Consider the following 24456-nt stretch of genomic DNA (forward strand, 5'->3'; position numbering starts at 1 on the left):
TTGCAGTTGTGATCTTCATTGTGAAATCTTATTTGGGTTTCATGAAGTGTAAAAAACAGGAACAGCAACAACATGGAGCAGCGTGAACATTCACAACAATGAGGCAACAGATTCGGAGAAAGCAAGATATTCCCCATCCATATTTAAGAGAATGGCTTGATGTTGTCCACCTCAAGAATGATTCGCTGCAAATGTGTTGCGCCTTGTGACAGCCTAAAAACTACCAGATCCTTGTTTTTAAAGAATTCTCAGTTAATCTGGAAAAAAAAACCTAAAGCTAAGGTATATTTTTTCAGTTATTAGCAAATTTAGCATTTTCTGCCTACCTGCTCACATTGTTAGCAAAGCTACGAAAAAACATTTTGATATAAGTCTGAGCCGATGTCAGCTAGCTAGCTCTTGATTGAAAAGAAATCTTGTTGGTTTCGTTGTGCCAAGATATCAATACAATAGCTTATATAGTAACAATAGCCTATAATGTAACAAAGAAGGGAAATCAATTCTTTTGCCACCTTGGTGTTCACATTTGCTCAACAGCTGAAGTCACCCGTTTAACCTCCGACGTTGTTTCCTTGACAAGACAACATCCGAGTTCATTTGCTTGTAAAATAAAACCAGCAGCCAGTGACGTATTGAACAAACCAAGAAAGGAAGCTTAGTGTTTGTGTGTTTAAATGTGCGATTACACAAACGATCTTCGACTTGATAATTAGCCTGGCCAGCTGACTGGAAAAGTAGGCAGCAACACACAGGATTAATCCTCAATGCTTGTTTATAATCACTGCTAATCTGCTAGTTCCGATTTGAACCAACGGCTTGTAAGTGTCTCTCATACGTGCGTGTGTGTGCGCGCGTGCGTTTGCCCGATGCAAATGTCTATTCTTTCAGCGTGTGGTAATGATGTTTACTGGGAGACAAGATCAAGGACTTGGAGAGCTAATAGAGTGACAGTGGAGGCATTGTCCTTTACATGCTGTCCAAATGAATACCTCCTTGTAAACAACACAGATCAGGACAGAGAGAGGAAACAGCATGTAGAGGAAATGGACAAATAACTACATCATGGTGATCAAGCACCGGGAATGGAAAAGCAAAATTAAAAAAATAATAATAATAATAAAGAGCTGGCTTTATATGGCTTGAGTACAAAAGTGTGATGCCACACGATTTTGTTCGTTTTTTTTTTTTTTCCTTGCATAGAATGTGAAGGGGACCACCTCCGGCTCTAAAATCTCTTACCATCGTGAAAACGGTTATGTGACCAGTGTTGCAGGACTTGAATGTCTCTTTTGGCTGAAATTATGCCAATGGAGCATGTCTCATAAACAGTTGGAAGTCACCTCTAAAACCTTTGCACAAGAGAAGAACCATGAATGGCAGACTCTCTTTCCCCGATACTGCAAATGTGTCGGATCATTTTGCGGCTTTACAAACAGGTAAACACTGTTTCTTTTGTCACCAAGCACGTCTGATTTCTCATAAAATGAGATAGTCGTTTTCAAGGTGAGGTGGCAATGAGGAGTCAAGTGTGCAGGTGTAACTACAGAAATTGCAAAAAGTAATGTTGATGATGCGCTACTATATTTTGCCAGGTCTGGAAGTATAAGCCTTCTCAAAATGGAGCGGACCAGTGAAGGTGAGGATTCAGGAGAGGACACGGAGAAGAAAGGGTCTTCACTTGATAGGGACTAATGTTATACTGAGGCAACGCCAACTTTAGTAACATCAGAAAAAGGGATGTTTTCCTCAAAACACCAGCCCGCGGCTTGGAGAGGCTGGACAAATTCGCCTGGCTCAGACATACTAAGGAAGGCACGTTTTATAATATACGCCGGATGCTTCGTGGCCCACGGAGCACTGACTTGCTGCTGCTCTTGTGAGACAGCTGTCCACAAACTACAGGCTGAACACCTTAGGTGTCATGACATGACACCAATCAATAGAAAAAGAAACAACGAACAAGAAAAATGTTTCCAAAATACTTGAATTGTGAGCTGTGTTTTGCGGTTGACAATATGAACACATGGATAGGTACATATGTCTGCAATTTACTGCTCAAACTGGCACATGTGCTCAGTGTGCACTTCCTAATTCCCGAGCAAATAACTTAGCAGCGGTGCAAGGTAAACATCACCAGCGTTGTCATTATATTTTACATTGCCAATGTTTGAATGTAACAGCCTGAAATGTAGAGCACAATCTCATAATGACCACCAGTTTATTTTACAAAAAAAACAAACCAAAACTAGCTCCCACTGGGGGGCAGCATAGATTCAGAAGCATTTTTCATTACCTCACTAGGCAAGGTTCTGCTCTCTTGGTGTTTGCAAGCCATTTTTCAACCCTGTCTCGTTTGGGAAGAACAATATTTCTTCCATTCATGCGTCTCCTATTGACATCCACGTATATAAATGATACATAAGAAAAGATTTATGTTGCTTGGCACAGAGGTAAGTGCTGTTTATACCAATGTGCATGTGCCAAAGACTTTTTGCAAAGTTTGGGTTTTCTCTTGTGCTACACGTGCAAGCACACCGTCTGTGGGAGATCATTTTCCCCATATGACCTGGCAAGTAAACGAAACATTTCAACTGAAATCGTAAGAGGTTACCAAAAGAAGGACTGAGCATTTGAATGTCATTGGAAGTGACTGTGAAGGTAAGATGTGTGACCAGAGCAAGGTTTTCGGTGTACAATGTTGAGAAAAAAAGAAAGAAATGAGGAATTTTCATTTGAAAATTGTGCACCAGTGGCTACTTTAGTCATCCAGAAAAAGCCCAAGGCTTTAAGGGGTTACAATGCCACAGTGGGGAACTGTCGGAGACGATAGGAATTTAAGGCTAATCTTTCTGATGTGACAGCCACTCCAATCAGAAGTTCTGCCCTGCTCTATTCGAGTTCTCGAAATTCTCACCCTAAGATATGAAATAGTGCCGATCTGTTTCAAACATCAAACCCAAGAGCAATACAGAGGACTTCTTGTCACAGAAGCCGGTGAGCATATTTGGCAGCAGAGAGGATTTTTTTTTTTTTTTTCCAACAAAGCTCAGCACATGTGGGGGAAAAAAAAAAAAAAAATCACATAAAATGCGCCAACTTGCTCTTTTTAAGCAATCTTTGTGCATTTTTTTCAGGCAATGTTATACAGCATGAGATGCTGCTTGCTACCTGCGTGCCATGTGAAATTATTCAAATTTTACAAGATCGGATCATTGCTGTCGGCATTTCGAAACCTGCCAAGGCATATTTGAGTCAAACTGAAAAAAAGAGGCTACTACAAGTTAAACAATACAGTCACCAGAAAGACGTAATATCTACAGTAGACAATATGAAAAACTAACAAACAGAGGCAGGCAATTGACCAAATCTTGCCGGTTCATTATTCGTTAGCGGCCTGGGCATCGTTCGTCATCGTCGGTCCGTCATTATTTCAAGCCGAACCAAACCGTCGTCGTCAGCCTGTCAGTTTGTAGGTAAAATTCGCAGGTCCGCCACAATCCTGGTGGATTAAAGTACCACCTTATCAATCAACGCTTTTCCTTCGACTCTGTCTTCGTCTGACGGTTGACAAACAACTTTGGCGCATTACCGCTCCGCCAGTGCTTGACCCGGTTCGTGACGATTACACTGAGGGACGAAAACACAATTCCGCCAGTGCTTAGTCCACCGTGTTTTTGAAGTTTGCCGTCATTCGCCAATCGTCAGCAAAATGGCCGTCAGTCTGACGGAATGCCCACCTGTGCTAATCAAGACAATCAGAATGATGTCATGCAGTGTGCCTAACTTGGTTTGAAGCAGCACTGATCATCCGTTTGACCTTTGCAAATAAAACATTTTGTGAAAGTCACCGTATTACATCCATAGACTAATAGTGGGGGGAAAGCGTCTGTACTTGTCCCCCTCAAGATTCAACCCAAGGAAGGAACAAAAGCATTGTGTTCCTTCTCATTCTCGCCCGGCTCCTTTCAAGAGTTGAGCAAGCGTTGCCGAATTATCAGTCAGATACACATTTTCATGCCCATATCCCTGTTAAGTACGCTTAATCTCTCCGCAGGAAGGGACGAAAAGGGAGAGCGTCGCATTTCCTTTGTTAGCAGAAAGCAGAAAGGGTTCAAAAAAGACCGGGCTGGAGATGGGTATGTGTCCCTCTGTGGCCTATTAGGGGGCCATTGTTCTGTCTTATCTTCAGCAGACAGCCTGTACTGTCACCGCGTGCTCTGGCAGGCCTTGTTTATTTGTTTTCGATCACCACTCTATGCCCTACAGCCACAGGTTAACATGCACAACTTCCAAATGAAGGCGGGCCTGATGTCTGTAATCGCACATCTCGAAATGATGGGACTGCCGGTGTTACCGAGCAGCGACGGCACTGTTACAGTCCATCATGGGGTTGGAGTACATTCGCATTGGGATTAGCCAGTTTTAACTGGCACTTTAAACATCTTTTGTTTCTAATTTCTACCTGTCATGTTGAACAAAAATTGCAAAGTGAAAGGCATTTTACCTACATTTTGAAGAAACGGCAAGAAGAAAGAGAAAATGGAAAGACAATGCCAACTTTGCTGGAACAAATGCTTTCTGTCCGTTACATTGCATGAGGTTGTATTAGTAGCGACGGGAAAATATGGCAAATGTTATAAAGTCCATGAACAAATTCTGTAAGAAATACAGCAAGATGTTTATGGATGACGAGGTTATATATTTTTTTTCAAATGATTACTGCCGTGCAGAACATAAAATTGATCCACTAGGGTTTAGTCTCCCGGAATTTTGTGTAATGTTCATCTTACACCTTCAATCTTCACACAATACTGAAAAGACACGCAAAGCAGGTGAAGTGAGAAGATGAATTTTAAATGGGTTTAATGAGAGGCAAACTATTGTGAAAGTGATATAAGCCGCAAAACACACAGAGACAAAAAGAAAAGCAATTATTTTCTATATCTTTCTTTGCAGAAAAACAGCGAGGAGTCGGCTGTAAAGCAAGCCGCTCGGGTGTCGCTCAGCACCTTTGACATTTATCTTAAAATACAACAAAAGGATGTAAACATCCGCGACAGCGGCTCATCACGTTTTGTTATGTTTAGTTTAATTACGTCACATGTTATGTTATATAAGATTGAATCTAAACTACATAAATGTCTAGATACCATTAATAACATTAAAAGCAAATTTAACAAGATAATGTGCATGAATTGTAGGACAGCCAACGCCAAACTATACTTACTATACAGCAAATGAGCAATATCCTGCCTTGTTACAGGTTTCTGACTTCAGGCTGCAGTAAATGAGCTTTTGGATCACAGCAAAGTGATGAGATTGCTTGAATGAAATCAAGTGTAAATGTTCATGCCTTTGAATCAGTGAAGGAGACTAAAACGAGTAATGCGGGCTATCTAATAAAGATGCTCCTTCGACAAATTCTTTCTGGAACATTTACCTTTTGAACATGAATTGTCACAAAACTGCAACGCTATTACGACTGTGCAAATGTCTTCATAGAGCGGATACGGAAAAAGAGACTAAAAAAACAAACAAACAAACTCAGGCTGCATGAAAAGAGGGTGTTGGAACCATGGAGTGAGGCGTACTGAAACCAATGGAAGAAGATAGATGGAGAAGAAAGAAGATGGAAGGAGGTGATGGGAAGTGGTGCAGTCCCTGACTTCTATTGAAGACTAAGACCGGCCCTGGCAAGGAGGGATAAGAGGGAAATAATTATCCGGGCTGCTGAAGCATGACAGGCTCTTCTCGGATCTGGAGAGAGAGACTGAGCATTATGTCAAAGAGTGGCCATGTCACAAGCGAGGATACCTCCTGACAGACAGCGGCGGCTTAAGTTTCACGTGATGGCAGGAAAGCACGTGATGGTATATAGGGAAGCTAATGCAACTGGTGGCGGCTACTTGCCTTGAAAAAAAGGCCCAGCAGAGACGGACGGGTTGCAGTCTTGTGGACGCGAAGAGGTTAAGCAATGGTTATAATCTTTTTTCTCCTTCATTATTCTGGTGTTTTTTGCGTCAGTGTCAGAAACCTCAATTGTACTATTGTCGCCAACACACACATCAGATTATTGATAAACAAAGCAAGTATCAAGCCATCAAGAAGCGCTAGATTATTTTGCATCTTGAACTTCTACTCAACTTAATCTAGGTGGAGTAGACATACTTAGAGAGGAAGTTAACCCCGACATTTTCTTCACAATCCTATGTTCTATGCGCCTCAACTAATCTAAACGTGGCATTCTGATTGATATTGCGTTTGCGGGATATGAAATAAGAAGCAAAATCCACCTGTTTTCGTCCATCACTTGCTGTCGATTGAAAATGACATCACAGTTGCTGAGGGCTCAGGTAACAACCAATCACGGCTCAGGTTCAGAAAACAGGTGAGCCGTGATTGGCCGTTACCTGAGCCCTCAGCAACTGTGATGTCATTTTCAATCGACAGCAACTGACAAAATGGCCGCCCCCGCAGAGATGGCTCAAAACGGGTGGATTTTGCTGCTTAGCTCATACTCTACAAATGCAAGATTAATCAGAATGACGTGTTTAGACTAGTGGAGGCGGAGGTAATTGCAAAGACAATTTTGGGTTTGCCTTCCCCTTTTTTAAAGTAAAATTAATTCTAATTGAGCACAAACCAATTGTAGGCTGGTGGCTATATACTTCCAATCACTCAACCAATAAGGAGTTGACATTAACCACAAAGTTTCAAACATGATCTGTTCACACGAAGACTAATAAAATCAACTGATCAGTCTTGACATCAATTTACTGACCAAAAGTGAAGACAAAAGTTATAACATTTGTGCCCGCAAATAATGGACCTGGGACCGTTCTTATTTCTTACAGACAAAGTAATTGAGAGGTGGCAAGCCTGACTGAGCAAAGACGGACACCGGCAGGCAGCGGGAGGTCTGTCATGTCAGTCAGAGATGTAGTGCTGCTGCTCACCTCAGGCTATGAAGATGTCCCTGGCCTCAACACACGTGCACAAATGGCGCACATGTACACACCACTTTGCAGCTGACTGGACGGAACAATTGCAGTCGGGGTAGGACAGACGTATTATTCATCTCCAGAGGGTGTCATGTCACCGCTGACAGGCAGACATAAATATTCGTCAACCCCTTCACCGCGGGTTAATGGTTGTCCATCAGGCAGCCGTGAGACATACGGGGGGCCACACGGGCCTGGTGTAGACACACACAATATGAACACCTTCAATGAAATAGCAAGGTCACTTAAGGAGATTTGAAAAACCGATGGGTGGTGGGTAAGGTCGGAGTGAAAATTGCTTTCGAGAGCAAATAGTAAGCGAGGTTTTGTGGGGTATAGTTCTCCTCTACCCCACTCAGAGCATGTACTAAATTGAAGCAATGCATAGTAATAGTGGACTGGCACACATACTTGGGTCAGAGGCAGGGTACACTAAACTGGCAGCTGAATATTAAAGAGCCAACATTCTCTGCTTTGTTCCTAATGTTGCATGTCTTACCCAAATTAATTTATTGTAATGTATGCACACAGAAGGTCAATTAACCAAATAATTCCGGTTCAGATTGTACCATGATCTTGGGAGCCAATGAGCCACTGAAAGGGCAGATGGGTGTACTTTGCAAGGCAAATTATTGGCCCAACTTTTTTTCTTTGACACTCCCACGGCATTTGCATGTTGACTTTCGGCTATCCACTCAAGTCTTACTAACTGCGACTGGCAAAGAACTACGTCTTGTACCGATGGTCACCCACTGCAGGTATCAAGCGGAATGAACGTCACAACCATTCAGAAACATCCAACCCAATGCAACAACAACAAAAAACTACCACAACTCGACTTTGAGAAAACTCATTCGTCACTTTGAGGAGTATACACAGGTGTTGTCCTCATTTACCAACATTCTCTGTTCAACACAACTTTCACCTTAAAACTAATGTCTTACAGCAAACAGAAGTGTCAGGTGCGAGCTTTTGAAGCTGCAGATAATAGCCTAGTGTTCATGTCACACTTTGTCGTCAGTCACACATACAGTGTAGAGAGCTGCACAAAGTTGTCAGATGTAGCCAAAACTGGCCGCTCAAAAGCACAATCATCTTCCCCAAATCAACAAAAAAATGTATTCAGGCACATTTGTGTCATTAAACAACGCTGTTCGGAATGAAAGGTTGGTTTCCCCTGGTCCTTAAGTCCTGACAAATAGAGAAATAGTTTTCTCTCATATGTAAATGAGGACCGTTTTTAGATGTCTTTAAGGGGGTGGAGTGGAACAAATAGCTCCAAATCTGACATTTTGCCCTGCAGACATTTGATGGTGCTCTAAAGAACAGAACAGCATATCAAGTAGTCATTAAGGTTTTGCTCAGGTATTAGCAGGATCAGTGAGACCAATAAAAGCTCCAGAAGGGGAGAAAAAGACGTTAAGTAGATCTCAGATCGATGGAGGTCTCATTGAGGAGCTTAGTTCATGTCAGAAACGTCATATGGGATGGGAAAATAATGTAACCTTTGAACTGGAGGTGCAGCTTGGTATTTTTATGCTCATGAAGATTTTACAACAGTAATTTCTCCTGGCAACTTGTGCAAATTCTGCATCCTTAGACTCGGTCAGGAAATGATGGACTTCAACATTTCTACATTAGCGACTCGAGTGAGATATTTTGATTTGGAATCATTTCATTCTTGACGATTGTGCAAATTGAACCCAGAAGTGAGGAGAGGTAATTGCTGTAGGTTAGCAGACGTCACGCTTTTTAATATTTGCGCCAGTCTCACAAATGTAAAAATATGCTAACCACACTATAGTAAATCAATGAATTATGCATTTATGCTTAATTTTGGACGACACGGTCGCAAACTTGAATTGAAAGGTTTGCCGTGCATATCTCGGACAGGAGTCTCTTCAAATTAACAGTATAATTGACTTTGCAATGAATTACATAACCTTATTGTCACTTTAGCCAATAACACACTACACTGTAACTGGATTGCTTTAGTGTCGCACGTTAATCGCAAAAAAAAAAATATATATCAATAAAAGTTGGCCACTCATGACAACTAGCAGAACCCCTCAGACGGGGCAGGGCGGGGCGTGCTAGTATTCCACGCTACAACGCCTTTAAAATTACCTCACTTGTCTTGAATGCACGCACACTTGGAACACATGCAAAGCACATCGGTCACATCTTTTACATTCTGTCTGCCAAAGTAGTAAAACTTCCATTAAATCAGTTTCACAGGCCATAAACCGCGGGTTCCTCCATGTTCTCCATTGCTGCTTTCAGCCGGCCGTGAAAGGGTGCCACACCTACCTCCCCTCCACCCGCCTCTGCTCATGGTCTCTTTTAGTTCCTTAAGAATAAACAGAGACACTCCCATCGAGCCACTCTATCAAGCCACTGCCCCATATACCAGTCAACAACAGATGGCTTGGACTCTCTGTTTGTGTGCGAGTGTGCATGTGTGTCAGTGACAGCAAATGGAAGTCTTCTCCTGCAAGATGAGCTCCAGTGATTACAGGCTGAGACAGTTTTCTAATTATTCTGTCAACCATCAATCCTGTGGGCTGATGCAGGCCATCCTGTGCCCTGACGGACAATGTAATCACTGCAAGAAACCCAGACTCTCCCACTGCCGGCATTGTGGGCTCTCTGTTCCTCCAGTTTTCCTGACTCCGGATCGTACCGGCTATCTTTAAATCTCTGTCCTTATCTTTCCAGTTAGCTCTCACTTAGGCAGGATTTACACTGCAGGTCCAAACGCCTTGCTCAAGTTAGATTCCTATATCTGATTGTTTACATGCACGGGTACAAGTGACACACCAAACGAGCGTCAACACAGGCAAGCAAAAACGACAACTTTGAGATAACCCCCGTTATAGTTTGGCGAACTAGTTGGACAAAATAAGCAGAAATAACAAAACAAGTGAAGTGTTTAACTTGATTGGGTTACATCAATAATAGTAAATAAATATAATAATAGATACCGTTGAGTTGGCCTGGGCTGGCTCTCCCCTTGATTGCTTTAAAATGACGGTAACCTCCCCATTATTACACTCGCCTTCGTTCCTTCTTAAACGTTCGACACAGCTCTATTAAAACATATTTAGACAATATGTAATGGTGCACGCTTTCACTGTAGTTTATATTTACAGGTTGTGTATGTAAACGTGTTTATTAGCGTCGACTGAGCATCTGCTCCGTCTCAGCAGTCACATTGGCAAAGATCCGATATGCATCAGATTCTCATCTACATTTCTGAGAGGCCTGCTTACAAGCTGAGGACATCGGATTCCCAGCATCCACTTCTCTCCTTTTTTTGTTACTGTCACATGTCCGGATTGTGCCATTCCAGCCTATTTGTTTTCTGTCAGTGGTCCTCTTGTTACCTCTACTCTTAAAGTCATTTTGCATTTCCAGTGCTTTAACTGATACTGTAAATAAAATAGTAAAACAATGACCAAAATGAATGAAAGGAAAGTGTGGGAGAAAAGAACAGCAAAGCAGAGGAGGAAAGTGCTGTTGTGGTCACACACTGAAAGACGATCACAGATGGTGTCTTGCTGTTTCACGGGGACTATAGATATTAAAATGAGCGGCTTAATAGTATGCATTCTCACTTTACAATAATTTTTAAATGTTCTAAAACGTGTTTCTTTCCAAGTTTTATTGGTTGAATGCACTTGAACCCAATAGGCACTTTGAACCTATAATTGATATTTAAAATGTGGCTTCCACAACCATTTCCATGCTGAGTTAAACCATTCCACTGATCCACCTTTTTTCGTTTCCACCAGCTGTGCGACCCACACACCAGAAAGACTATCCATAGTACAGAAACCGCCACCCTCAAAAACTATGGACACATTGCAGTAGTTCAGTCATTTAAACATGGAACTTCTGTTTTGGGGGGGAAAAAAAACCAACTTCAATTTGAATTTGGATGAAAAAGGGTGTCGGAAAAAAGACTACAGTGCATAACTATCTTTTTCTCCTGTGACAATGTTCAGTTTATCCAGTACAAATCTCTTGACTATCGGCAGCCTCATCTGACAGTAGCAGATACTGACTGAGATAACAAGCCTGTTAAGGCATTCTGCATTGTCTCTCCTGCTTAGTGAACATGGCAGGCTGCTCTAGCATCAGATTGTCACGTCCGTCCAGACAGCAAACGAGGATCGCACTGGCTGATACGGATTCTTTCTTCTGGCTGTCACTTATCAGAATAGATGGAAAAGACTGTATGGATGAAGGAACTGTTGAGCAACATGATGTTTTAAATAGACGTCCTAATGCAATACACGGCCGAAAGCCTGCAGTCAGCTATATTAACTCCAGTGTTGCGTCTGTGCAGTTCATATTACCTTCTATCCAGACCTTGGACGTAAAAACAAAAACGCAGAAGCATATTTCTGCGCAGATATCAGGCGGCCAATGTTACAATTGAGAGTCATCATCTCTCCATTATGCTAGATAATATAGACATAGGAGAATCACAGAAGAGGGTAGAATTGAATCAGTCCTGGAAAATTCAATTACGCTGACAATAATCTCTTGCTCTACTGTGGCCGGCATGTCTTACAAAGCAACAAACACCTACAACATGGACAGAGGGAAAGTGATCTCAGCGGGACATGGAGGCTCATTTTAAGTATACAAAGCATATACTTACCAGCCATCATCTATATTAAGTATTCAGGAACGATACTTTTTGTTTATCAATCAAGCTGCCAAGATTAATCGACGAGTCTCAACTGCCGCATCGCAACGGTGTGGGTGTTATGTCACATATGTGTGTGTGTAAAGAAGCCTACACACGCACGTACCACCTTCCAGGTCGTTTTCGCAATACAATTAATTGCATCGTCTAGTCATCTAGGTCCCTTTGTTGTAGCAGGCACGATATCCACTGTTGTCGCTGTCTTTTCGATCGTCGCTCGGCAGTAAAACCGCCGACCGAAATTGGCCATAAAAGGCGGAGGAAATTTCGCACTGCGCTGTCCTCGTCTGTATCAGCTGTAGCGACGCCCCCCGACTTGGGAGTAAAACGGCAACACGTTTTCAAAACGGCGCGTGTGGGTTGCGGCCGAGACTTTACTCTGTGAGTATTGCTCCGCATTCGGCGAATCGAGTGACTCATGCCGTGTTAAGGTGCACTGTGATCACCTCAAACCAAAAAGCGATCCATATTTTTTAACACTTCAGCATGTTAGTTTGCAGGGCGCTCATATTTTACTCTGCTAATTAATTTGCAGCAGCATTGAATAGCTCTCATGGCAATTAACTTGCGGCAGCCCTAACCTCAATAAATGGCTTCAAAATGTACTCAACGTTAATAGCTGAGGCGAACAAACAAGGATATATTGTTGACAGTGTTAGCAGATGACTCTGAGAACATGGATGATCTCATCAACGCGGCGTTTTGAGTGGCTTTGCATAATCTCAGTGCATGAGAACGCATAAGCGCCAGGCGGGCGTGAAATGAGGGAGACCTAACAGCCACACTACTCCGGTAATGTTTTCCAGCATGAGACAGGAACAAGTGGTCCGCAATGGTGTCACTCCCCCAAGTCTCGGGGTGGTTCTCAACCGTCTATGACTTGCAACCCTACTCGGTCCTCAATGTGTCGTCCTATATCCGTCAGTCATATCATTGTGGAGCTCATCTATGGGGGGCAGCAGAGCGGTTTTATAGTTTGGGTTACACTTGAAACATAAAACTGGCGGTGACCTGTTGCAACAGTTGTAAAAAGCCAATGTCCCATCTCTGTTGGGGAAACTTGCAAAGGATGGTGGTTTGGATGGTTGGATTAAAAAAAAAAAAAGAGTTCTAAGACCACACAGGTTAGGAACACATCTACCTATCTACCTATACTTCAAAAGGAAATTGAATTTATAATAATAAAAAAAAAACAAAGCCCTAACACCTACCCTCTTTAAGCCTGACCTATACACTCAAATTCATCCATAAAAAAATAGGTAATGTAAAACAGCAGAGAGAACATAATCATGGCTGCCATCATAATACATAAAATATTTGGAGGTAACCGTCTTGCGATAATGCAAAGACATTGACTGCAGTGAATTTTAATTTGTTCCCTTGGCATCTCGTAGTTAGCAGTGGGATGTAAAATGTATGCAAATAGATGCAAGGACTTGCTTCATCGCAGCAACTGACAATCTTAAGTAGCAACATCAAACCCAGAATAATATTTGCAATCAAAAACCATCAAGTACTTAAAACTGTGCAGTAGACTACTGAGTATTTTTTTTTTCCATTATAGGAAACAAATCAATTTGCAATGCCATTCTGACTGCTTGACTCCGTAACGTTGCTCAGTCACAAGCATTTTCCTCCCCCAGAGGACCGAAAGGCCCAATTTGATGGCGGAGTGGCGCTCCTTGTCCAAACAGAGCGAAGCAGGTGCTGCAAAGACAAAACACTCCTGGCAGCAATACGAGAAGAGAGTGTGCAGAGCTCAATTAGCTGGCGCTCCAATCCCAGATCTTGTATTGATTTCCCGCAGATAAGGAATGCCGGACAGGGGAACACTCAATCAGACATGCCGTTGGGACTTGTCTGCTGGTGTGAGAATCCACAGGGACAAATTGGACAAGGTGACAGGATGCGGGCAATTCATTAGCAGTCCATGATTTACATGCATATTGTGGCGTAGGCTTGAGCAATACTGCTGTCTAATGATGGTAAATGGAAACTGATACAACTGTTTTGAAACACACAAGGCACCGTACTGACCCGTAAGCGATGGTGAAGGAGACAGATGAGACAAAAGTTCTCTGAGGGGCAAATCAATTTGACAAGTCTTCAGTTCCCTTGCGCATTTCGAGACGTTCCCCTCACTTCTTCAAATTAACCTTCAAAAGACCAATGTGGGCTCGAATGTGTGGCAACGCTATTAATTCTTTTCTCCAGCCTTGCAGAAACGGAAGCAAAGTGGACCTTTTTACTTCCCTTTATTTTCCGGAAAGCTGGTTCAAGAAATTGCTAAAATGTCTTTCGAGTGATTGAGAACACGTTTGTGCAAATTCCAACTCATGATCCTGAATTATTGGCGGAATTTCCCCATTTTCAGCAGGGCCCGGTATCCACGCCCCACGGATAGAGTGGTAAAATGGTACGCTATATCAACAAATCCATCCTGAACTATTACCTTCTCTCTGCTGAAGACGTCAAACAATGCATTGAGCGTGTGTCGATACGCAACAATATACTGAAGAATTACAGCCCGTTCAACTACATTACAAGGTCACCGGGTCAGTGCCATGCAGCTTTAGCCTGCAACATCCACTTTCCATATTACTGTTGTGAATTCAAATGTACCCTATCTAAATGTTACCCATAAGAAAAAGCCCTGATCAGTCACAAGAGTGGGATTTTAAGGCACTGTAAGCAAATCTACAGGAAAAAAAACATTGGATGAAGTAGAACTTCTCCCTTGTAATGGATAACCAATACAATGGCTTTGTCACAATATACGTAGTGTAGGTGAGAAATAAGAAAAGAAATGAATCACAAAGACAGCTCACTCTCCTTTAAGCACACAAAGCCACGCATTAACTGTCACTATGGTAGATGGTTGGCCAGACTGAATACATGTCCCCGACATGGCCAGCCCCATATTTGCTTCTCGTCTAATATTCAGCACACTGGCAATGAACTCAATTATCGTGGTAGGTTGGTTTATTCCTTTTCTCCTATTCTTGTTGGCTTGCATTGCTTTTGTTTACAACACAGGGGACAGGCACCTCCCACAGGCCCTCCGCTTCAGGCGCAGTGGTGATTTCTCCTTCTAAAAAAGCCAGCTTGTGATTTAAACTTGCAGCGTTCCCAGAGTGTAATATCGTGCGTGGGCTTTGACAGACAAAATAAACATACACGCTTGCATGTGTGATTGAGGTACATGCTTTCCATTGCAATTGTTCCTTCATTCGCACCACGCCACAACGGAGAACAGGACGGGCTTCTCCTTCTCCTCTTGCAACAACAACAAAAAGAACATCGCTAGTCAATCAGCATCAAAAGCATCTTCTCAAACATGCCAATCGTGCCACTCGGCACGGATTCACACTTATCTACGTAAATTGCAGTGACTTTATACTGTATGTAATCGCAACGCGAGAAGAGCTCAAATCGGGTTTGGTCTGACCGTCGCATAATTCAGCTGGTTGTGGGTGCAGCTGCTACTTTCTTACCATGGATATAAATTAGACATGGTCTTGGGTAGCTGCAAAAAAAAAAAAAAAAAAGAAAAAAAAAAAAAACAGAGGCAGGGAGATTTAGCTAGCAGGTATGGAAGTAAAGAGGGCTCCTGGCATTGACTGTAATAAGATCGAATAAGATGAAAGTCTACAGTGAAAAGAAAAACATGGAACGATGCAAAGAGGGGCCAAGAAAGAACAAGGAGAGAAGGAGCACAATGAAAATCAAGCTAAGAGGATGGTGGAAGATGCAGTGGGGCATATCACTAGATCTCGCGGTATGATTCACCTTGTAAGTTATTCCGAAAAAATAAATAAACACACACTCTTAGGAAAGATAACGGGTATGAAAGACAATAATCTTAATATGCTCCCAAAGAAGGGCGAGATCGGACATAAGAGCTCTCTGCTTCAAGAGCATCAGTGCAACAACAAGAAAAGACGAAAGGAGCACAGATGAAGGAAAGGCACTGACGTATGATGACACAAAAATATGATGTTTATTGAACAGAACCTGGCATGCTAGGAGTACAGGCCTAATGCTCCTAATGAGTATTAAGACAGTGAACATCGGTGCAAATAATTATTGTCAACAGGTACTCAATGCCAGCAACACTCAAAATGTTTCGCCATCAACAGCATGGTTATGCAACAAAATTATATATAAACACACCTCAGTATTTGCATGTGAGGTGGGTCATACAGATTAACTGATGCTCGCGTGACACTCTGTCAAACTCTCGGCGCTGAGCATCCTTTCGAAGCATGCCAGAAGAAGTTACGCTAAAATTAGTTGTTATTAACTGCCTAAATTTGACATTTCACGCCGTGTATCATCAAATGTTAAAATGCGTCAGTGATGATAAATCTGCTCAATAATGAGCAAGCGGCGGCGCTTTAAAGTGGAAATCAAGTCAAAAATTATTTTTGCAGCCACCCCCCTTCCACCCCTCCAAGTCTAAAAACACTACTCTGCTCTGATTAATACTGCATTTGTGGAATAAGAATTAAACGGTATAACAGCATAATCAAAACCATACCATGTATCTATATAGCACATTTAAAGGACAACGAAAGTTGACAAAGTGCTGTACAGGTCACAGGGGTGGATGCCATATTGGGTGAAATGATGATCAGCTGCAGACCGGAAGTGACGACGAGAAGCCAGTAGAGAGTAACCTGCTTTCACGGTGCTCCACTGAACTGTGTCGGCTGACAAATTGCGGAGAGTGATGGATTTTTGCAAGTGCAACACTACTGGTCCGACCCCCCACATCGTCTGTTATTTGTACGCACGATTAAGCAATTCAAAGTGTTGAGCATAGCTTGAGAACAAATCTATTATCGCACTTGAACGCTCCACTGTCTGTTGTAAAACGCCGCCCCTTCCCTCATTCTGCGAGCCGGAGGAATTCTCTCGACTGACTCTGGATATTTTTTTTTAGACAATAACGAGTGAAAGTAGTGAGCTTTGTGTAAGCCAGTTTTGTTAAAAAAACGGACAGCTGTAATTTACAGTAGGTAGGTAACTAGAACTTCGGTGAAATTAAGTGCGTGCAGATCTACTAGACTGCTTGTGGTTTTATTTATTACATCACCCATGGTTCTTTGAAAAAGAGTTGACCAGCTGTGCGAGCTAGCACTGTGTTATACCATTTTAACCCTCTCCAGGCAGGTTTTGCAGACTCACAACAACTAATAGCTAATCCCCTAATTAATACACATTCATATTATATGAGCGTTCCCTTTTTTTTTTTTTATTCAGAAGTACAGTACTAATAAGTACTGAGAGGGTTAATCACTGACAGCATCATTTGTGATTTTATAGTTATTCAAATACAGGTTGAAAATGATTTTGGGATGGTGTTGTGGAGATTGGTAACTCAAACAAGAAAAGTAGTGATTTCAGAGCTGCGAGAATTCCGCCCGTTGTCATTGCTGACCTTCAGCCTAACTTTTTAAGGTATTCTTAAGGTTTTCTTTGTAAATGAAGCTGCATGATAAGCAGAAACTGGAAGATACAAGTCACATTCTTGCAAATCCACACTCTCGTGCAAGTGAAAAGTCCTAAAACAATGTTGAAGGCGATGCATATTTTTCCAGAATAAAAACTTTATAGATTTTTAACACCTGATAAAGATCCATCCATCCAAGATCATATAGTATATATTTTGACATCTTGGATTTAATTCCCCTTTCAGTGCTGGAATTTGTAAGTTCTACTTCTATATTTCATATTAACCGCAGCTTAGTATTTGACCATGTTTGCCATTCTTCAGAAATGTCATTACTTACTCAATCCTATAACATTTCAGAAAACAGCCTTCAGCCCTGAGAACAAACTGGATGTTGAGTTGGATAAAACATCCATCTGTCAATTTCTTTACTGCAATGGCACAAGGCAATAAAAGGCTTATTTGGTATTTTCTGCCTTCAACAGCACCTTGCCTACAGGTGACGTGAAGTAAACCTCTGTACATATCGGAATTTTGTGCACAAACATTCCCCTATATGTGGCCACGGAGAGAGTTGCGCAATTTATTGTTGTCTGGAAAACAAATCTGTGGGCTTTAACATGCTAGAGGCCTAAATACAAAGCTAAATGGGCTGTTGCTGACCCAAGATATAGAAACCTGTTTCAGCAATACTTGGCCAAAAAAAAGAAAGAAACAAAAAACACAAACAAAAAAAAAAAACTATATTTTCCCCTCACAATACTTCATAAACATCTTTTCCCTGGATGTCTTCCCATACAGCAAGGCAATTTTCTCAGCTTTCCTGCCTCCCTTTTCTTTCAGGAAATAATAATGATTAAGGCAATAAATGCTCTAATAGCAGATGCAAGAGTACAGAAACAGAAAGGGGCCTTTGTCATCTCAGGCCCAGTGTCTGCTGTTCAATGCCAGCAGTGCACTCATGTCACTTCCACTCCTCTCAACACAATGAGCTCGAGCCTTCAAAGCCAGAGAGGCAGTGGGGAAAGTGAGCGAGATGTAAAGAGGTATAAGACCTGTGCGAAACAGAGGCAGGGTTTAAAAATGACCGCCACAATATCTGTTATTGCGCTAATGTATAGCATCATTACTGGGAGATGTGGGTGTTATTGAGTCACTCATCAAACTTTCCGAAAGACACGGGGACCGAGTGGGAGGAATGGCCCCTCCTAGCAGAACCCAAGTGGTGTTCTGTTATTGGACTTGTGTGCCCGTCAAGGATCGTCCACAGGCAACCAATCACTTGTTTTCGGAGTTAGGGCATGTGACGTCGGCAAGCTGAGCCGTGATTGGTCGTTGCCTGAGCTCTGCGTAGCTAAGATATCATTTTCAGTAAGATATCATTTTCAGTTGACAGCAAGTGACAAAACGGCAGCTCCCTGACGTGAACTGATAAAATACGCGATTCATTTGCAATTAATCGCAAGTGCACTAAAGACGTCATGCGCTCGATTACGATTAAACATTTTCATCGACTGACAACCCTACCTTTGGGTCAGCCGTAAGGAGCTTGAAGGCCTCATAAACCTGCCTCTCCTTAACTCCTCCTCCGAGATCTAGGAAGTTAGCCGGCTTTCCTCCATGCAGGTCAATGATGTCACATGTGGCCATGGCCAATCCAGCTCCGTTCACTACAAGTGAAAAAAAAAAAACACAGCCGACATTATTAGTAGACTAAAACTTGAATTGAAATACAACGGACAACCAAAAGCAGATAAATACCAATGAATCTCAAAGTGGCGGATCGCTGCTGGCTGGCCCTTCAGGAAAATTCTACTATTTTCACAACATTCCCGATGGCCACCCCCCCGCCTTTGAGAATGACTACGCTAGATGGTCAAAACCAGACAAAAATGGCAACAAACCTGTCCAACTTCTGTAACTATGACCTGGTATGCTCGGCAATTGGAAATGCGGGAAATTCAATTATACAGACGTCGCTATGGTGGCTTATTAACATCTTATTGTAACTGGGCCCTAAAAACTGTTCTTATGTGTGTGTGTGTGTGTGTGTGTGTGTTGATAGATGACAGCGCTAAGAGAAAATGTGTGTGTTTATGAGCCAACGGGGTAAGAAGACAGGGCACCTGTTGGTGCTGCTGTACTCTGTAAAAGCTTTGATTTATGACAATAATGTGGGTCTTTAATGAGAACGCTAACAATCCAGCTCACAAGAGACTTTCTGGGTGGATTATCACTAATTAGAACACATTGGTTACGGTGGCATCCCTTCCCGAGTCCTCAGAAAACTGCTTGTAATGTGGATTAGAGGAGAGCCCAGGGTGCCTTTACTTTGGCAAGGATTTAACTGTGTCCCAAGGGAATTAAGATATACAGTGGCTATCAAGACACCCCTGTTCAATGCAGGTTTTTGTGTTGTAAAAAGAGACCAAGAGAAATAATTTCAAAACATGTTTCACTTTTAATGTGACCTATTGCATAACCTGTACTCAACTCAATTGGGTTCAACTCAAATGATTTTTTTAAGATGAAAACAAAATATAAAAAGGCAAAGGCAACCTGGTATCAAAAAAATGTATGTACCCTCTCCTCTAGACTTTATTAGAACACTCAGTCTTTTTTGATAGAAGCCTATAATACCTTTCATACTTTCATCCTCTTTGACTGAGGCCCCAGTTTGAGCAATAATAAAATAAAACCGAGTATGATACTGCCAGCATCATACTTTATGTAGCTATGGTGTTCTTTTTTTTTTTTGTTGCGATTTGGAAATTGCACCCAACTACACTGTCGATTTCAATTTGATTAATTGACATGACCTCTATCCAAGTTCTTTTTTTTCCCCTCCAATTGAGCTGTACGAGTCATAGGTCCCATTTATTATAGTCTAAAAAGTTTCGAGGTGATTTATCATTCACGTTTTTTTTTTTAAATCATAAAAACAGAATTTGAACAGGGGTGTGTACACTTTTCATATCCAGTGTATCTTTGTTATGCAAGAATGCAACTGAGTTGGCAAGTGTGTGTGCATCCGCGTGCGCGAAAGAGAGCTAGCTCCTTCACACTGTGTCGTTTTCATACCAAAGCAGGCGATGTTTCCATCCAGACCAATATATTTGAGATCCCACTTGGCTGCTTCCATCTCTGTGGGGTCACTCTCAGTCATGTCATCCATGGCAAAGACAGCCTTTTGACGGAACTCAGCATTGTCATCAAAGTTGATCTTAGCATCAAAGCAGACCACTGGTCATGTAAGAAGAGAGGGGACAAAATAAGCACCGGCAGTGGGGACAACCGGAGAAAGAGCACAAATTACATCGATGAGGGCAGCGGGAAAAATGAAAGGATGTCACACACAAACAGCTAATTATAAATTTAAAAAAAGAAGAAAAAAAAAAAAAGAAATTAACACAATGAAAGGTTTCCCTGTGGCCTGTTAGCATAAATTATTTCAGAGGTTAGCATGCTAATAAATTGCATTGCATAGTGCCTCCTTGCTGCCTCAAAGGGATAGACCATTATAGTAGACCTCATGGACATCTCCTTTACACTTCAAAGATTTAATTTCAAAGAGACCACATTCATTAGGCTACCTACAAAAGACAGCAGGCCAAATATTCACTAGTTAGTCTCAGGCATTTCTTTGAAAAACTGCAAGAATATAGCAACAAAAATAAAGGTAGCAATGCAGAACCTGAGATTATATATTAGCAATGCATGGCCTTTTAAATGTGTTACATACATTCAATTTCTATTCTATTCCTTAACTGTTCTCACGGTCAGGTCGCCAGTGACAGTGCACATGCAGACAAACATTCACACTCAAATTCACGCTATACTGTGAATAAAATGGGGGAATTCCAAATGAAATGCTACTCTTAACTAAAATACATCCAAACCAACATATATAGCTCTGTATCTGCTGTGGATTTATTTTGTTGCACACTGTACAATGACAACAAAGCTATACATTAGATAGTAATATACACTCCAAAGAAAGATACTGATAGTTAACAAAAAAATAACATACAGGAGGAGATGGTTTGAATCGGATCACGGGTCGGATCTTCATACATTAAGTGAGGACAAAAACATTTTAATCAAAATTTATTTCAAATTTAAGGATGTGTTGAAATGAGCACTCACAAAAGCCTCGGATGTATCTTTCAGATAGCCCTTACCCGTGTAACCAAAAATACATATTCAAAAATGAGTATATTTCAAGAACGATCGAAGGTACCTTGTCCTTCAGGAGTCTCTCCAAGAGGGTTGACTTCAACTTGAGTGGCGTCGACTTTGAGGAAGAGATCATAGAGCCGCTTAATCTGATCTGCCGCCTGCAAAGTCCATCGAGGAAAATAATTACCCGATGGTTCACATCTGAGCAGCCGGTCCAACCAACAACAATCAGCCTCCCACACACGCAACAAAACATGGCAGATCACCTTCACTGTCACACGGTTTGATTTTGTTTTGCATGAATGTCGGGTACTGATATTACATTAATTGGACCAAAAGGAAACAAATATAGTTTACAGCAGATTTTCTCCAAAACTATACAAGGTTTCACATTAATATTTGGAAATCTAGATATTTTATTATTTTTTTAAAGTTACTTCTTTATTTTCAACAAGGTGGACCTGAATAATAAAATGTGTGTGGAAATGCGTAGAATCATACAACTACTCTCACATAAACTGGGTTCTTGCCTTCTAGTAAATACAATTAAATGTCTTCCACCCTCTAAAGACAACCTAGGGAAATACCACTTGTAAAGCACTGTACAAAACTGCCAGATGTGACAGTTGACCCTCTGGCAAGCGTGCCTCGTGCGTTGACACTTCACAGCACACATCTGAAAAACTAATAATATCAAGTTGGATCTGTCTATAAATAATCAGGCAGCTGTCTTTGGACACACGAAGTATACGCATACCGGAATATACACAATATATCAGTCGCTCTGCATCACAATTTGTTATGACTTTATAAAGCCGATTACCTGTCTCTGCAGAGGTCCTTTGAAACCCAAATTAGCTGCCATGCGAACTGCCTGGTCATCCTGTACACCTTCAAATATATCTATGGCTTCCTGTGAGAGTTGGAGTACAAGGGGAACAAAGATGACTCCAAATGCCCATCGTCATCATCATTCTTACTTTGAGGCTTATAAATCCCTCTTTCTACCACTTTGTAGCATGTGGAGTGTTAGCCATACCTTAAAAATGAGTTCTGGCGTGCTGGCTGCTACTTCCTCAATATCCACACCTCCCTGGGGACTTCCAACCATAACAGGACCATTACAGGAGCGATCCATTAGAATGGCAAAGTAGGTCTCCCTGCTTATGTCCAAGGCCTCGGCAACCATCACCTACACACGGACAACAGGGGAGAGGTGACTGATGGATGACTTTGGTTGGCTACAATGACACATTCATGATTGCATAGAGGTTATCAAATGTGGCCCTGGTAAAAGATAATAATTTGCACGTACACTATCATAATGCATATGCGATAGTTTAGACATTTGAATCGTTAAAACTGTGAAGAATTGGCAGAATAATGCAAGCATTGTGATCTGAAGAAATGATGAGATGGGGAAAAATACACAAGAGGCTAATTTGGGAAGGCAGCTGAGGGACAGGAGTGGTTCAGTGAATGGACAGAATTTCATTCAGTTTCCCACCTGCCTTGCCAATCTTCAGTCTTTAAAGACTACACGTGCAGTGCTATTTTTCCCTGCTCAGCTGTTGTCATCGCCTTGCAGTAGATCTCCTCCTATTTTGTTTAGTTTAAACAATACCATCTTGATTGTGCTTTTTTCCCCCTATATTGTCTTATTCCACAACAATATTTCACATGCCTCTCTCATCAGCTCTGCTCAATCCTCTATCAGCGCTGACAGCAAATCCATGTAGCAGATGCAGTGCTCGCCACTCGACGCTATTCTCTGCTCTGCAGTGCAGTACGGTCTGGGAGTGGATTCAAGCTTCATTGGAATGTTGACAACTGAGCTCTGGCTGTCATATGATTGGCCAAGCTTAGACTAAAAGGACTACACTTACCCAGACCTTCAACACTTGCCACTTTGCTGGTGTTGCCTAAAAAAATGATCTCTATTAAATGTTCATTAATTCCGGTTTGGCGGGAAAAAAAAGTCTCAAGCTGAGGTCCACGACATAATAACGTATAGAGTGCGGTCCTAACTGTTGAATAAAAAGAGAATAGCACATCTATTATATATAAAATCACAAGAAAAGACATGAATTTTAATTATTTCCGCTGAGAGCATTTTGTTTGAGGCTCTGTTGTTTTGGTCTCATAATATCCAAAATGTAAAAAGCGTGATGAAGAGTACTGTTGTTGTTTTTCTTAAACACAATTTCTAATTGCTGTGTTGTTGGGTAATTGCTTCTTGCACGAGAACAGCAAGATATGCAAAAATAACATAAACATTGACCAGCTGGGCGTGTGCATTCAAAGATTTAGAAAAGTTCAAATTAAGTCCACCTGCAAAGGTTGTAGTCGATATTTTAGGTTAATCTTGATATTTCACCCAAAAGTCAATATAACGTCTTTTGTTAGTTGTGTAATTTGATGAGTCCCTTGCAATTTGGAAAAAAAATCCTGCTTGTTAGTGGCACACAGGCAACAGTTTACACCTGAAACAAAGTGTTTTTGGTTCAGCTTATGTTATAAGCCATAACATAACATAAGATCTAAGGTTTTTTTTGTTTTGTTTTTTAATCAACGGCACTGCAAGAGCGGCAGCCTGTTTCAGCAGCTCTGACTCACTGTTGATCTTTTTTCTTTTTCAACCTTTTATTATTTTTAGATTTTTGAACCTTGAAAAAAAACATGTTGGTAAACGAAATAAAAATGACTAACTGAAATAATATTTCATGTCCTTGATTTTAGTATTTGTCAATTAATTTAATATATGAGCCGCACGGAAGAAGGACGGTCAGTCATTTTGGAATTGTAGTTCTTTTACTGTGTGTTGCAGCCAATTAAACGGTGCTGCCAGATGGCATCGCCGAACCCGGAACCGCGGCTAACGCGAGCCGACGTATTTTTATCATGGTTCTGATTCCCAAGTACAACATTATAGAGTGCTATTTTCCTTATCAAAAAGGTGTTCGAAAAATGTCTTGGGTTTTTTTTTGGTGGGAGGCCAGAACAGAATAATTTCAATTCTTTTCAATGGGGAAATATGATTTGAAATATGAGTGCTTTGAGTTGTGAATGTGGTCACGGAAATCATGAGTGTGTCTCAAGACACC

General features: G+C 41.5%; 1 protein-coding gene across 2 annotated transcripts in view; it reads right to left on the reverse strand.

Moving 5' to 3' along the window:
- Positions 1–24456, reverse strand: part of suclg2 (succinate-CoA ligase GDP-forming subunit beta) — a 52037-nt gene that overhangs the window by 8687 nt on the left and 18894 nt on the right. For both annotated transcript variants that reach the window (XM_086040477.1, XM_086040478.1), the window contains exons 5-9: positions 22392–22544; positions 22176–22265; positions 21414–21510; positions 20255–20416; positions 18701–18843 (exon numbers count right to left, since the gene is read on the reverse strand). In XM_086040477.1, the coding sequence (XP_085896603.1) occupies positions 18701–18843; positions 20255–20416; positions 21414–21510; positions 22176–22265; positions 22392–22544 (645 nt within the window). The remainder of the gene's footprint in view (positions 1–18700; positions 18844–20254; positions 20417–21413; positions 21511–22175; positions 22266–22391; positions 22545–24456) is intronic.

This window comes from Filicampus tigris, chromosome 9, assembly GCF_054856515.1.
Source record: "Filicampus tigris isolate MCC_2025a chromosome 9, RoL_Ftig_1.0, whole genome shotgun sequence".
Lineage (NCBI taxonomy): Eukaryota > Metazoa > Chordata > Actinopteri > Syngnathiformes > Syngnathidae > Filicampus > Filicampus tigris.